Source organism: Hemitrygon akajei, chromosome 4, assembly GCF_048418815.1.
Source record: "Hemitrygon akajei chromosome 4, sHemAka1.3, whole genome shotgun sequence".
Lineage (NCBI taxonomy): Eukaryota > Metazoa > Chordata > Chondrichthyes > Myliobatiformes > Dasyatidae > Hemitrygon > Hemitrygon akajei.
Window position 1 is genome coordinate 197,353,580 of NC_133127.1, and position 16,030 is coordinate 197,369,609.

The 16,030-nt window shown below is 43.3% G+C and overlaps 2 protein-coding genes across 14 annotated transcripts in view; one reads left to right on the forward strand and one right to left on the reverse strand.

Annotated features, from left to right (window-relative positions):
- Window positions 1-13,980, reverse strand: part of pold3 (polymerase (DNA-directed), delta 3, accessory subunit) — a 33,771-nt gene extending 19,791 nt beyond the window's left edge. For all 3 annotated transcript variants that reach the window (XM_073044380.1, XM_073044381.1, XM_073044379.1), the window contains exons 1-5: window positions 13,850-13,980; window positions 11,858-11,913; window positions 8,510-8,612; window positions 6,092-6,131; window positions 2,729-2,861 (exon numbers count right to left, since the gene is read on the reverse strand). In XM_073044380.1, coding sequence (XP_072900481.1) covers window positions 2,729-2,861; window positions 6,092-6,131; window positions 8,510-8,612; window positions 11,858-11,913; window positions 13,850-13,921 — 404 coding nt within the window. In that variant the 5' untranslated portion in view covers window positions 13,922-13,980. The remainder of the gene's footprint in view (window positions 1-2,728; window positions 2,862-6,091; window positions 6,132-8,509; window positions 8,613-11,857; window positions 11,914-13,849) is intronic.
- Window positions 13,885-16,030, forward strand: part of lipt2 (lipoyl(octanoyl) transferase 2) — a 39,479-nt gene continuing 37,333 nt past the window's right edge. For 8 of the 11 annotated variants that reach the window (XM_073044402.1, XM_073044400.1, XM_073044401.1 and 5 more), the window contains exon 1: window positions 14,121-14,174. The gene's annotated coding sequence lies outside the window, so the exon portion shown is untranslated. Of the gene's footprint in view, window positions 14,030-14,120; window positions 14,175-16,030 lie in introns of those variants that run through there. The other 3 variants (XM_073044397.1, XM_073044394.1, XM_073044396.1) reach the window with 3 other exon arrangements.

Genomic DNA, 16,030 nt, shown 5'->3' on the forward strand with positions numbered 1-16,030 from the left:
AAGTACACCTTTGCCAGTGAACAGCCTGTACTAATCCCACTCTTGCCAGTCAATTTCTGATACCATCAAAATTGGCTTTTCACCAATTTAGAATCTCAATCCGCAGATCAAACCTATCTTTTTGCAGATTTACTTTGAAACTAATGGCATTGTGGTCACTGGATGTAGTGTTCCCCCACACAAACTTCTGTTATTTGCCCTGTCTCATTCGCCAATAGCAGATCCAGTATTGCACACTCTCTCCTTGGTACTTCTACGTACTGAAGAAGAAAACTTTCCTGAACACATTTGACAAACTCCATCCCATCTAGTCCTTCTACAGTATGGGATTCCCAATCAATGTGTGGAAAGTTAAAATCATCTACAATAACAATGTTGCGTTCCTTGTAACAGTCTGCAATCTCTTCAGAATTTTATTCCTCTAAATCCCTCTGACTGTTGGGTGGTCTGTAATACAGCCCCATTAACATAGTCATAACCATCTTATTTCTCAGTTCCACCTCACTAGGCCAGTTCTCCCATCTGCCCTGACTGAGCACTGTGTGACATTCTCCCCAAATAATAATGCTATCTCCTCCTCTTTTAATCCCTCCTTCTCTGTCATAACTAAAGCAATAGAACCCCGAAATAATGAGCTGCCAGTCCTGCCCCTCCTGCAACCAAGTCTCACTAATGGCTACAAGAATCAGATTTATTATCGGCACGTCGCCGTGTTGTGAAATTTGTTAAACTTTGCAGCAACAGTACAATGATATAGAAAGAAAAAAATAAATAAGAAATCAATTATGGTAAATATATATATATATATATAAAATAGTTATATTAAAAATAGTGCAAAACAGAAATAGTATAAAAAAAGTGAGGTACTGTTCATGGGTTCACTGTTCATTTAGAAATCAGACAGCAGAAAGGAAGAAGCTGTTCCTGAATCACTGGGTGTGTGCCTTCATGCTTATGTACCTCCTTCCTGATGGTAACAATGAGAAGTACCCAAGATGGAGTTGACTAATTTTACAACTTTCTATAGCTTCTTTTGGTCCTGTGCAGTAGCCACCCGTCCCCCCCCCCCACCCCCACCCCCCAGACCAGACAGTAATGTCAGAATGCTCTCCATGGTCCATCAATAGAAGTTTGAGTGTTTTAGGTTACAAACCAAATTTCTTCATACTCCTAATGAAATATAGTCGCTGTCTTGCCTTCTTTATAGCTGCATCGATATGTTGGGACCAGGTTAGATCCTCAGACATCTTGACACCCAGGAACTTGAAATTGCTCACTCTTTCCACTTCTGTTCCCTCTATGAGGATTGGTTTGTGTTCCTTCGTCTTACCCTTTCTGAAGTCCACAATCAGCCATTTCGTGTTACTGACATTGAGTGTACGTTTGTTACTGCAACAACACTCGCAGTTTGTTATTGCTGGTATATTTTGCTCCTGTACGCCCTCTCAGCTCCATTTGGGATTCTAGCCACAATGGTTGTATCAGCAGCAAATTTATGGATGGTATTTGAGCTATGCCTAGCTATGCAGTCATGTGTATAGAGGGAGTAAAGCAGTGGGCTAAGCACACACATGAGGTGTGCCAATGTTGATTATTAGCAAAGTGGAGATATTATCACCAATCAGCATAGATTGCGGTCTTCCGGTTAGGAAGTTGAGGATCCAATTGCACAGGGAGGTACAGAGGCCCAGGTTTTATAGCTTATCAATCAGCTGTGGGAACGATGGTGTTAACATAATTCCAGATGCTGATCCATGCCCTAAGCTCCCAGCTTCCCTACAATTTCCCTCGGGATCAATAAAGTATGTCTGTCTGTCAATTCTCCTTGCATTGAAATTACACAGCCCAGGACACTAGTCGCATCATGCTCAACCTCTTGGTTCCTAACTTTGTCTGAGGTCTTACCAACATCTGTCTCCACAACCGCTCCAGTAATAGTTCTGGCAATCTGATTCCCATCCCCCTGAAACTCTAGTTTAAAATCCCACCATGCAGCATTAACAAATTTTCCCACTAGGATATTAGTCCCCCTCCAGTTCAGGTGCAAGCCATCCTTTTCAGACCATAAGATATAGGAGCAGAAGTAGGCGATTTGGCTCACTGAGTCTGCTCCGCCATTCAATCATGGACTGATCCAATTCTTCCAGTCATCCCCACTCCCCTGCTTTCACCCCATACCTTTTGATGCCCTGGCTAATCAAGAACCTATCTATCTCTGCCTTAAATACTCCCAACGACTTGGCCTCCACAGCTGCTCATGGCAACAAATTCCACAGATTTACCATCCTCTGACTAAAGTAATTTCTCTGCATCTCAGTTCTAAAAGGACTTCCTTCAATCCCGAAGTCGTGTCCTCGTCCTAGAATCCCCTACCATGGGAAATAACTTTGCCATATCTAATCTGTTCAGGCCTTTTAACATTCAGAATGTTTCAATGAGATTCCCCCCTCATTCTCCTGAACTCCAGGGAATACAGCCTAAGAGCTGCCAGACATTCCTCATTCTGTAACCATTTCATTCCTGGAATCATTCTCGTGAATCTTCTCTGAACCCTCTCCAATTTCAGTATATTCTTTCTAAAATAAGGAGCCCAAAACTGCACACAATAAGCCCCAACCTCTCTGGAAGAGAGCCCAATTATCTAAGAATCTTATGCCCTCCCTCCTACACCGACTGCTTAGCCACATGTTAAACTGTGTAATTGTCATGGTTTCACTCAAGCACTTACTTGTTGCTGCTCAGCAGGTTTTCCTTCACAGCCTCATAATCCGTGTTGAAAAGGGGACTGCTGTCCTTTAGCATCGCTCTCTGAATACTGTACACGTGCACACTGGCAGTCACCACCAACTTCAGCTTCACTGCTATAGATATAAAAACATTCAGAGGACAGCTCCACAACTTGCCATAATTCATTGGCATCAAAGCCCCCGAATCAGGATTTATCATCATTGACACACATCATGAAATGCGTTACTTTGCGGCAGCAGTAAAGTGGAAAAACAATGAATATATTATAAAGACAAATAAACATTCAGTGGAGTCTGGTTAATTGGGACACATTTGGATCAGTACGTTTTGGCCCAATTAGCCAAATTTTCATAGAAATAGCTAAAAAGGATTAAAAAAAAAACCATTTAACTGAGTGATAAATTAAGTTTTTAAATAAGTTTTACCAGGATGCTGACTGAATTAGAGGGGAAGTGCTACCAGGAGAGGCTGGATAAACTTGGGTTGAGTGCAGTGTTATACAGTATGGAAACAGGCCTTTCTAGGGCATGCATTTAAGATGGGAGGAGGGTGAGCAGGTTCAAGGGGGATGTAAAGGGCAAGTATTTTTTACTCAGCATATTCCCGGCATCCATGACTCTGTCTGGTATGGCGGTAGAGGCAAATACATTAGAGGCTTTTAAAAGACGTGTGGATAGGCACATGGATGTGAGGAAGATGTAAGACTATGGACATGGTGTAGGAGGAGGGATTGGTGTTTGATTTGCTCGTTAGCTGCTCAGCACAACACTGCTGGCTGAATGGCTTGTTCCTGTGCTGTACTGTTTGATGTTCTACTACAGTACTATAAAACTGTACTAGTTTCTAATAGTCATGAAGAGAGGAATTCATTCGCTGTATGCTGCTGTGCTCTTTTGATTAACTGTAAACTAACAAAATCAGCGGGCACCTAGTATAGATAATGGACTATGTTCATAGAATCTACCAAATCTTCACTTCAGTAACATTCAAGATGATTATCGCTACCTTGAAAGTCTTCACAGGTCTGAACTTATTGAAGTAGTGAAAATGTTTCATTTTCACTCCCGGCCATTTCTGGCATCTCCAAGCCTGAATGCTTGAAACCCTGGCAAGCAAAACAGCTCTGATTGTTTTACTACTTACTTCTCGCCAACTATCAGTGACAGTTTTCCTTCTGATGAGCCCCATCTGCTCGAAGCAACTGGTTTTAAGGTGTCCCTTCTCCTGTCAGCAGAAATAGTTCCACTGGGCTTAGTAGCTAAGCCATACGTGAAGGCCAGGAGCTGGACTTGTCTTGGTTGTCAGAAACTATTTGAGACACACTGCATTGGGAGCATTTAATAGGTAGGGGGAGCTTATTCATGCTATCCTCTGGCTATGACAACCTTAAGAAACTCTGATTTCAAACATCCATTGCACTGTAGCTATAACCACTCATGGGTTGGCTTTGGGAGTAAACACAGAGGAAAAAAATGAGAGCTGGATTCCCTAAGGCAATGTTCAGTTCAACATTGACTGGCAACTCATGCAACTTCTGTACCTGTTTCTGCCTTTCCTTTGAATACATCAGCTGCATGGAGAGGGGAAGCCTGCTACATGGGCAACAGCTTGCTCGCCATATTGTTCTGCTCTGGCTTGCAAATGCAGACATAACATCCATGGTCACCCCTGACCAGAGGCCTCAGTAAGAAAAATCACTGCTTTTTGAACACAAGCGCACACAACTGACACTATTTAAAAACTGCTCTAAGTAGTGTCTAATGGCCACACAAGTGCCATTGTAATAATGAGAAGAGGACACGTCCTGGGTGATGAGGGCTCTTAATGATGGATGTCGCCTTTTTGAGTCAGTGTCTTTTGAAGATTCCTTGATGCTGGGGAGGCTAGTGCCCAAGTTATAGCTGGTCAAGCTTATAACTTTCTGCAGCTTTTTCTGATCTTGTGCAGTGGCACCTCCATACCAGATGATGATGCAACCAGCTGGAACGCTGTCCACGATACCTCTGAGGAAATGTGCTGGTCTTTCAGTGCTATACCAAAACTCTTCAAACTCCCAATGAAATACAGCCAGTGGTGTGCCATCTTGGTAACTGCATCAATGTGAAGGACACATCTTCAGAGGTGCTGACACCAAGGAACTTGAAACTTGTCAATGTCTCCACCTTTAGTCTCTTGAAGAATGAATGACAACGTGCAGAGCAGACCAGTTTGCTAATGTGCTATGAAATGATGGATGACATATGTCATGAAGCAGTTAGCACAGTCTCTTTACAGCAATCACTGACTGGTGATTCAATTCCTGCAGGCATCCTCCCACATTCCAAAGACAAAAGCTGCCGTGTCATACAGCATGGAAACAGACACTTTGGTCCAGTAGTGGGCTTGCTATGTGGCGCTGGAAGTGTGGAGGCACTTGCGGGCTGCTCCCAGCACAATCCTTGCACTGTGATGGTTGTTGACGTAAACAATGCATTTCATAGTATGTTTCGATTTTTTTGAGGTACGTGTGATAAATAAAGTTAATCTTTAAAATATTAAAGATTACTTATTCACATTCTCATCAAAAAGAGAAATGTGCTGTTCGTGTCAATAACCAACACAGGCTGAGGATTGTGCTGGGGTAGCCTGTTAGTGCCGCCGCACTTCCAGCACCAACGCAGCATTAACCATTACGCCGACATGCTGACCAGCTGAACCCCTATGTTATTACACTAACCACTATGTTACTGTACTGCTCTCGATGCAGACAGACACAAACCAACTCCACCCTGGATATACATTGACCAAGAAGACTTGGATAATCTGCCAATGTGAGGAGAGTGTCCAGAGGAAATTCATGAGAATGACTTCCGGACTGAAAGGGTTAGAGTACGAAGATCAGCCGATAAACCTGAACTCGCTGAAGTTTAGAACAAAGTGGGGGAGGGGAGGTGGTGGGAAGAGATCTAATTGAAACCTATCAAATACTGAAAGGCCTAGATAGAGTGAATTTGGAGAGGATGTTTTCTATAGTGGGGAGTCTAGAACCAGAGGACAATACCTCAGAATAGAAGGACATCAATTTAGAACAGATGAGGAGAAATTTCTTTAACTAGAAGGTAGAAATTCTGTGGAATTAATTTTCAGATGGCTGTGGAGGCCAAGTCATTGGGTATATTTAAAATGGAGGTTGATAAGTTCTTGATTAGTCAGGGTGTCAAAAGTTATGGGGAGATGGCAGAATGGGGTTGAGAGGGAGGATAAATCGATGACATAATGGTGGAGCAGACTCAATGGACCGAATGGCCTCATTCTGTTTGTGTGTGTTATGATTGTAGGAAAGAATGCACACGTCGGTTCTTACCTTCCAACTGGTCTTCTCTCACCACCGCTACCTTGTGATACTGGAATGAAAACAACACTGATTTAGTTTAGCTAGCTGGCTCACACTATCACAATCCAGACAAGCTTAAAAAGCTGCCTTGTAGAAATTCTACTCTCTTAGGATCCAGCACCAACCTGATTTTTCCAATTTAACTGCATATTGAAATCCCCCATCACCATCACAGCATTGTTCCTTTTCTATCTCCTGTTGTAATTTGTAACGCATATTCTGGCTACAGTTTGAAGGTTTGTATATAACTCCCTTTAAGTCTTTTTACTCTTGACGTTTTATAACTCTACCCACAAGGATTCTATATCTTCTGATCCTATGTCATCCCGTGACATAGGATGTCATTTAATTTTTTTTAAACCAACAGAGCCACCCCACTCCCTCTGCCTAACTGCCTGCCTTCCATACATTCGTGGATGTTAAGCTCTCAACTATGATTTTCTTTCAGCCATGACTCAGTGATGCCCACAATGTCATACCTGACAATCTCTAACTGCACTACAAGATCACCTACCTTATTCCGTACACTGTGTGCATTCAAATATAACACCTTCAGTCCTGTATTCATCCTTTTTAGATTTTGGCCTCCCATTTACACTTTAACTCATCCCACTAACTTGTAATTTTGCCCCATCATCTGCTTGTCGTTCCTGACAGTCTCACTGCACACCTCATCCAGTTGTATACCAATTGCTCCATTCTCAGCCCTTTCACTCCAGTTCCCATCCCCTGCCAAATTAGTTTAAGCATTCCTCAATAGCTGTAGCAAACCTGCCCGCAAGAATAATGAGTCCTCTTGGGTTCAGGTGGAACCCGTCCTTTTTGTACAGGTCACATCTTCCCCAGAAATCTGAAACCCTGCCCCTACACCAATACCTCAGCCTCTCATTCATCTGTACCATTTCAATATCTTTGTACCATTAATATGTACCATTTCATTTCATTATTTATCTATGCCACCCAGTCTTATAAACTCTATCAGATATCCCCTCAGCCTCCATTGACAGTAACTTTGGACAAACAAACCAACCGATCTTAAACATATTAGTGTCAGGTTAAACCATTGCCCCACCAGTAAAATCAAACCTTAAAAATTATTCCACAGGATGTTGCTAGGACTTAAATATCCGAGTGTACAGACCTTAATAGATCTTGTGGGTTCTAGTGCAGGATACCCTAAAGGTTAACCACCAGGTTGGATCGGCAGTAAGGAAAGCAAATGCTATATGGCATTCATTTCAAGAGGAATAGTGTATAAGAGTAAGGAGGTGTTGCTAAGTCTCTATGGGGCACTGGTGAGACCCCATTTGGAATACTGTGTACAGTTTTGGGCTCCCTATCTTAGAAAGGATGTGCTGATGTTGGAGAGAGTTCAGAGATTAACAAGGATGATTCCTGGAATGCAGCGACTAACATACGAGGAGCGTTTGTTGGCTCTCAGATTGTATTCATTAAAGTATATAAGAATGACAGGGGATCTCATAGAAACATTTCGCATGTTGAAAGGGTTGGACAGAGTAGATGTGGAAAGGCTGTTTCCCTTGGTGGGTGAGTCCAGGACAAGAGGCCAGTCTTAGAATTAGAGGGTACCCATTTAAAACAGAGATGAGGAGGAATTCTTTTAGCCAGAGGGTCGTGGATTTATGGAATTCGTTGCCACATACAGCCGTGGAGGCCTAATCATTGAGGATTTTAAGGAGGAGATTGACAGGTACCTAATTAGTCAGGGTATCAAGGGATATAGGAAAAAAGCTGGAAATTGGAACTAGACGGGAGAATAGTTTAGCTCATGGTGGAGTGGCGGAGCAGACTCAATGGGCCGAATTGCCTACTTCTGCTCCTTTGTCTTGTGATCTTGTGAGTTACAGGGAACGGTTGAATAGGTTAGGACTTCATTCCCTGGAGTGTAGAAGAATGAAGGGAGATTTGATAGAGGTATACAAAACTATGAAAGGCATGCAAGCTAGCTTTTTCCACTGAGGTCAGGTGAGACTACAAGGTCATGGGTTAAGAGTGGAAGTGAAATATTTAAGGGGACGTGAGGGAAGCTTGTTTACTCAGAGACTGGTGTGAGTATGGAACAAGTTGCCAGCGGAAGTGGTGGATATGACTTTGATTTCAATATTTAAAACAAGGGTTCCCAAACTGGGATCCATGGACCATTCGGTTAGTGGTAGCACTCGATGGCATAAAAAAGGTTGGGAACACCTGATTTAAGAGAGGTTGGATAGGTGCATGCATAGGAGGGGCATGGAGGGCTATGGTCTAGGAGCAGGTTGATGGGACAAGATAGATTAATAGCTTGGCATAGACTCGGTAGACCAAAGTGCTTGTTTCTGTGCTGTAGAGCCATATGACTCTAAAACCTGATTACATTGTAAGACATACCGTAATTCCATCTTCTACTGCTTTTCCAGACACAAGATAAGTCACATGGAGCTGAGCTCCAGAGTTTTCCTTCCTTTTTCTCTCCACGTAGTAATAAAGCAACCTGACAAAACACAAGGGAAGAACAGTTTGGTTCGTGGCACAAACCCCTGGCTGCAAACAATCTTCAGTGCGACAGCAGAGTTAGTGTGACACTAACTGTGCCCTGCAATCAGGGTTCAATTCCACCCACTGTCTGTAATGAGTTTGTCCGTTTTCCTTATGACCACTTGGGTTTCTTCCAGGTTCCATACGTAACATGTGGATACAAAAACAGATTTACTACACTCATATTAACACACAGTGATGGAGGAATTCAGCACCTGAATGCGAGGGGGACCAACATTCTCGAGGGCAGGTTTGTTGGAACTGTTGGGGAGGTTTTAAACTAATATGGCGGGGGGTGGGAACCACAGTGAAGGGACTCTGGATAGGACAGATGGTAAAAAAGCGAAGAAAGCATCCAGTCACTGTCCAAGAAGGCAGGCAGATGATAGGACAAAATAGCAGCCAGCAGGGGGCGCATCAGTGCATTAGGGATACAGAATCAAAAGCAGTAACAGATGCAGTACTCAAAGTGTTATATCGCAATGCGCGGAGTATAAGAAATATGGCATATGATCTTGTTGCACTATTACAGATTGTCAGGTATAATGTTGTGGCCATCACTGGATCTTGGCTGAAGGAAGGTTGTGTAGTTGGGAGCTGAATATCCAAGGTTACATGTTGAATCAGAGAGATAGAAAGGTAGGCAGAGGGGGTGGTATGGTTCTGCTGGTAAAGAATGGCATCAAATTAGTAGAAAGATGTGACATAGGATCGGAAGATGTTGAATCATTGCAGGTTGAGTTAAGAAACTGCAAGGGTAAAAGGACCCTGATGGCAGTTATATACAGGCCTCCCAACAGTAGCCGGGATATGGACCACAGATTACAACAAGGAATAGAAACAGCATTACCAAAAGGGCAATATTACGATAGTCATGGGAGATTTCAACATGCAAGTCAATTGGAAAATCAGGTTGGTAATGGATCTTGAGAGAGAGTTTGCTCAATGCCTACGAGTCGGCTCAGTTTGTCATTGAGCCTACTGGGGATCAGCTACTGTGGACTGGGTGTTATTTAATGAACCAGAGGTGATTAAGGAGTTTAAGGTAAAAGAACCCTCAGGAGGCAATGATCACAGTATGATTGAGTTAAGCTTGAAATTTGATAGGGAGAAAGTAAAGTCTGACACAGCTGTATTTCAGTGGAGTAAAGCAAAATACAGCGGTATGAGAGAGGAGTTGGCCAATGTAAGCTGGAAGGAGCTGCTGGCAGGGATGACAGCAGAGTAGCAATGGTGAGAGTTTCTGGGAAAAATGAGGAAAATGCAGGTAGATTTATTGCAAAAACAAAGAAATACTCAAATGGCAAAGTAGTACAACTGTGGCTGACAAGGCAAGTCAAAGCAAAAGAGAGGGCTTACAACAAAGCAAAAATTAGCAGGAAGATAGATGAAGCTTTTAAAAACCTACAGAGCAAATAAAAGAATCATTAGGAGGGAAAAGATGAAATATGAAAGCAAGCTAGCAAACAATATCAAAGTGGATTGTAAAAGCTTTTTCAAGTATGTAAAACATAAGAGTTGAGAGTGTACATAGGACCGCTAGAAAATGAGGCCTGAGAAATAATAACAGTGGACAAGGAGATGGCACATGAACTAATTGAGTATTTTGCATCAGAAGATACTAGCAGTGTGCCAGATATTGAAGGGTGTGAGGGGAAAGAAGTGAATGCAGTTACTATTACAAGGGAAAAGGTGCTCAAAAAGCCAAAAGACCCAAGTGTACACAAGTCACCTGGACCAGATGAACTGCACCCTAAGGTTCTAAAAGAGGTAGTGGTAGAGTGTGGAGGCATTGGTAATGATATTTCAAAATCATTAGACTCTGGCATGGTGCCAGAGGACTAGAAAATTGCAAATGTCACTCCACTCTTTAAGAGAAGGAGGAAGGCAGTAGAAAGGAAATTACAGATCAGTTAGCCTGACCTCAGTGGTTGGGAAGATGTTGGAGTCAATTGTTAAGGATGAGGTTATGGAGTACTTGGTGACATTGGACAAAACAGGACAAAGTCAGCACGGTTTCCTTAAGGTAAAATCTTGCCTGACGAACCTGTTGGAATTCTTTGAAGAGATTACATGTAGGATAGATAAAGGAGATGAAGTGGATGTTATATATTTGGACTTTCAGGCCTTTGACAAAGTGCCACACATGAGGCTGTTTACCAAATTAAGAGCCCATGGTATTACAGGAAAGTTACTAACATGGTTAGAGCATTGGCTGATTGGTAGGAGGCAGCAAGTGGGAATAAAAGCATCCTTTTCTGGTTGGCTGCCAGTGACTAGTGGTGTTCCGCAGGGGTCGGTGTTGGGACCGCTTCTTTTTATGCTGTATATCAATGATTTAGATGATGAAATCGATGGCTTTGTTGCCAAGCTTGCAGATTGTATGAAGATTGGTGGAGGGGCAGGTAGTGTTGAGGAAACAGGTAAGATGCAGAGGACTTAAACAGATTAGGCAAGAAAGTGGCAAATGAAATATAATGTTGGAAAATGCACGGTCATGCACTTTGGTGGAAGAAATAAATGTGCAGATTATTTTCTAAATGGGGAGAAAATCCAAAAATATGAGTTGCAAAGGGACTTGGAGTCCTTGTGCAGAACACCCTAAAGGTTAACTTGCAGAGAGAGTCAGTGCTGAGGAAGAACAGCTCTGGGCTTCTCACCTAAGAAAAGATGTACTGGTATTGGAGAGGGTTCAGAGAAGGTTCACAAGAATAATTCTGGGAATGAAAGGGTTATCATACAAGGAATGTTTGATAGCTCTAGGTCTATACTCGCCGGAATTCAGAAGGACAAGGGGAAGAATCTTATTGAAACATTTCAAATGTTGAAAGGCCTAGACAGAGTAGATGTGGAAAGGATGTTTCTCATAGTGGGGGAGTCTTTGACAAGAGGGCACAGCCTTAGAATAGTGCGGCATCCATTTCAAACAGAGATGCGGAGAAGTTTCTTTAGACAGAGGTTGGTGAATTTGTGGAATTTGTTACCACAGGCAACTGTGGAAGCCAGGTCACTGGGTGCATTTAAGGCAGAGATTGATAGGTTCTTCATTGGAGACCATATCAAATGTTATGAAGGGGGGGGGGGGTGAGTGGCACTGAGAAGGGGAAAAAAGGGATTAGCCATAATTAAATGGCGGAGCAGACGATGGGGCAATTGGCCTAATTCTATGGTCTTAGAACAGATTTAAGCTCCACGACTTACTGTTTTGCTTGGTTGACATGAATGCCCAGGGAATGGCTCAGCATCTTGTAGGTAACCTGCAAAACAAAACCCATATATAAAAATCAGAGTTTAGAGTAGGCCAAAAACAGGTTAAGGTTGTGGCAATTGAAGAAGCTCAGGAACATCTAGAATCAGAATCAGGTTAATTATCACCAGCATGTGTAGTGAAATTTGTTAACTTAGCAGCAGCGTTACAATGCAATACAAGATAATATAGAGGAAAAAAAAAGTTAACCAACTACATTAACTATGTATATAATAAATAGTTAGATTGAAATAGGGCAAAGCAGAAATAATATAAAAAAGTGAGGTAGTGTTAATGGGTTCAATGTCCATTTATTAATCAGATAACAGAAGGGAAGAAGCTGTTCCTGAATCACTGAGTGTGCGCCTTCAGGCTTCTGTACCTCCTTCCTGATAACAATAGAAGGCATGTCCTGGGTGCTGGGAACCCTTAACAATGGATGTTGCATTTCTGAGGCACTGCTCCTTGAAGATGTCTTGGATAAAACAGAGGCTCATATCCAGGATGGAGCTAATTTTACAATTTTCTGTAGCTTCTTTCAGTCCTGTGCAGTAGCACGCTCCACCGTTCCAGACAGTTATGCAGCCTGTCAGAATGCTCTCCACGTTACATCTACAAAAGTTTCAAAGTGTTTTAGGTGCCAAACAATCTCTTCAAACTTGAAATTTGTTGCCGTCTTTCCTTTTTATAGCTGCATCGATTCAAGAACACAAGTCATAGGAGCAGAATTAGGCCATTTGGCCCATCGAGTCTGCTCCGCCATTCAATCGTGGCTGATCCTTTTCTCCCCTCCTCAGCCCCACATGTTGGGAGCAGTTTAGAACCTCAGAGATCTTGACACCTAGGAACTTGAATGTGCTCACTCTCTCCACTTCTGATTTACATGATGCCTTTAATGAAATAACATGATAGCGTTGCAGTTAACACGACATTGTAACAGCTCGCGGCGTCAGAGTTTGAAGTTCAATTCTGGTGTCCTCTACAAGAAAGTTTGTATGTTCTTCCCTTGACCGGGTGGATTTCCTCCAGATGCTCCAGTTTGCTCCCACATTCCGAAGACGTACAGGCTAGTAGGTTAATTGGTCGTTGTAAACTGTCCTGTGGTTAGGCTGGGGTTAACTAGGTGGTTTGCTGGGTGGCATGGCTCGCTGGGCCATAAGGGCCAGTTTCGCACTCTCTAGTCATAGAAAACTACAGCACAGAAACAGGACCTTTAGCATATCCAGTTCAAAATAAAATTTGAAAAAATTTGAAGAGTGGGAAGTGACAATGAATAACATCTTAAATGTCCCCTTATTCACCCACATATCCCCATTAATACAGTTCAGCTAGCTCTAAAGCACCACCTGCAAAAGATTCAGCCCCAGCAGACCCAAGAGCTTTGTACCTTTCCGCTATCCCCTTCTACCCCATACACAAGCAATCTCCAATCTCCTCTCTCTCTCTCTCTCCCCCCAAGGCCTCCAGAGGTTTAACCTGCCTCTCTCTCCCCCAATGTCCGCTGTTAACTCCTCACTTTCTCCTCCCTCACCCCCACACCTTCTTCGTGTCCAACCCCCAACCCTCCCTCCCTCAGTCTATTCTGCTTCCTCCCCCTCGTCCCTCCCCTGCCACAGGTTCCATTCTCCCCCTCGGGCTCCACACTTGCTCCCCATTCACTCCTCCTCTTTTCTGGGGCTCCGTCCTCCCCCTTCATTCCTCCTCTCTTCTGGGGCTCCGTCCTCCCCCTTCATTCCTCCTCTCTTCTGGGGCTCCGTCCTCCCCCTTCATTCCTCCTCTCCCCTCGGGCTCCGTCCTCCCCCTTCATTCCTCCCCTCGGACTTCATCTTCCCTGCTCTCCTCTCCAAGGAACCGCCTTCCCCGGGGCTCCCTCCTCTCCTTTTCTTCCGGAGAAGCGGGGTTGAAAACCGTGCTCTCTCCCTTCCTCCGCCGTCCCCCTCACTCACAATCCTGTTCTCATCCATCACCAGTTCCTCGACGTTCTCCATCGACAACTCCAGCTCCTCCATGGCGACCATGGCGCCAAACCGGGGTGAGGGGAAGGGGCGGGGCTTTCCCGTCACCCCGGCAACCGAGCCCCGCCACTCGCCAGGCCCCTCAACAGTTCGCTAAACGCTGCAAATGTTGTAAGCAACACTTTAAACTCTAAATCAGCAAATAAGTGCATTGCACTCTGAATGCAGTAAATTAATGTATTAAATTCCAGAGGGGAGGACAGGGTTAAAGGTTATAAAATGGCGGCGCTCAGGAGTTGAGGTGGTGACGCAGAGGGTAATGAACAGCCAAGCTTGCGGATAATTTTTGTGTTTTATAGTTTTGTGGTGGTTTATTATAATGTGTTGAAGGATAATATGATTAAAGTCACGTTGTGCAAACTACTCCTTGAGATTCTATCAAGGTCAACACGAACTCTTAATTTTAGGAGAGGCAGAGGGAGGGTGGTCGGGTACATGATTTTACCCAGGGTAGAAATGTCAAATATTAGCGGGCATGTCTTTAAAGTGAGAGGGAGTATGTCACTGAGACCGCATTTTAGGTATTTTGTGAAGTTCTGGTTAGTTTGTCATTAAGCTAGGAAGAGTGCAGAAAAGATTCATAGGGATGTTACTGTGATTAAGGGTCTTGGGTTAAAAATGAGACTTTGTTTTTACACTTGGAGCCTAGGTGGCTGACGAGCACTTTTACAGTGGTATGTAAAATCAAAAGGGGTGGAGTTAAGGTGATTGGTCAGTTTTTTTTCAGGCTCGGCGAGTCTGAAACTCGAAGGAATGATTTAATGAGGACTTCAGGGGCAGGCTGTTCATACACTGGGTGATGGGTCTCTGAAACAAGCTACCATAGGAGGTTGTAGAACTGGGTACAATCACAATGTTTAAAAGATATTTGAACAGGTACGTGGAAGGAAAAAACATGGGCAAATGAGACTAGCTCAGACAACTTGGTGAACATGGCTAGTTGGGCTGGCTCCCTGTTTCTGTGCTGTATAATTTCATGACTCCATGAATAAAGTTTAAAGGGGGTACCAAAGATTGCCAATGCTGGAAACTTAAGTACCATGCAATCTGTTGGAGGAACTCTGTGTGTCGGGCAGTGTCTGGGGAAATGTAACAGAAACATAGAAAATCTACAGCACATTACAGGCCCTTCGGCCCACAAAGTTGTGCTGAAACGTAACCTACTCTAGAAGCAATGGAAAATAGAAAAGGCAAGACAAAAGGGCAATTTTATGATGGTCATGGGAGATTTCAACAAGCAGGTTGATTGGAAAATTCAGGTTGGTAATGGATTTTAAGAAAATTAGTTTATTGGAATACCTACAAGATGGTTCTTGCTTGAGTCAGGCCATGAAAGGATATGTGGAGAAGGGAGGAGATTGGGGCTGAGAGGGAAAATGGATCAGCCATGATAAAATGTCAGAGCAGACTTGATGGGCCAAATGACCTAATTCTGTTCCTATATCTTATGGTCTAAACCTTGTATCAGTTGCTTGGATTATAGAATAGCTAGGAGTAAGGGAGGATGGGAGGTGACCTGATTGAGGTGTGTAATATTATGAGACTCTCAATGTTCTAAGAACAGATTCTTCCCCGTCATTAGATTTCTGAATGGACAATGAACCAACCCATGAACACTACCTCAAGTTTTTAAAAATCGCTTTTTGCACTAATTTGATTTTTTTAAAATATATTGTAATTTATACTTTATGCAATGTACTGCTGCTGCAAATCAACACATTTCAAAACATATGTCAGTGATATTAACCCTGATTATGTTTCTGAAAGGAATTGACAGCGTGGACAGCCAGTACCTAATAAACATGAGAAATTCTGCAGGTGCTGGAAATCCAAAGCATTGCACACACAATGTGTCAGGCAGCATCTATGGAATTGAATAAATTGTCAAAGTTTCAGGCTGAGACCTTTCTTCAGGACTGGAAAGGAAGGGGGAAGACGACAGAATACAAAGGGAGAGGACAGGAAGGAGGCTAGCTGGAAGATGATAGGTGAAGCCAGGTGGGTAGGAAAGATAAAGAGCAGGAAAGGAAGGAATCTTATGGGAGAGGAGAGTGGACTATAGGAGAAAGGGAAGGAGGAGGGGACCCAGGGGGAGGTGATAGGCAGGTGAGG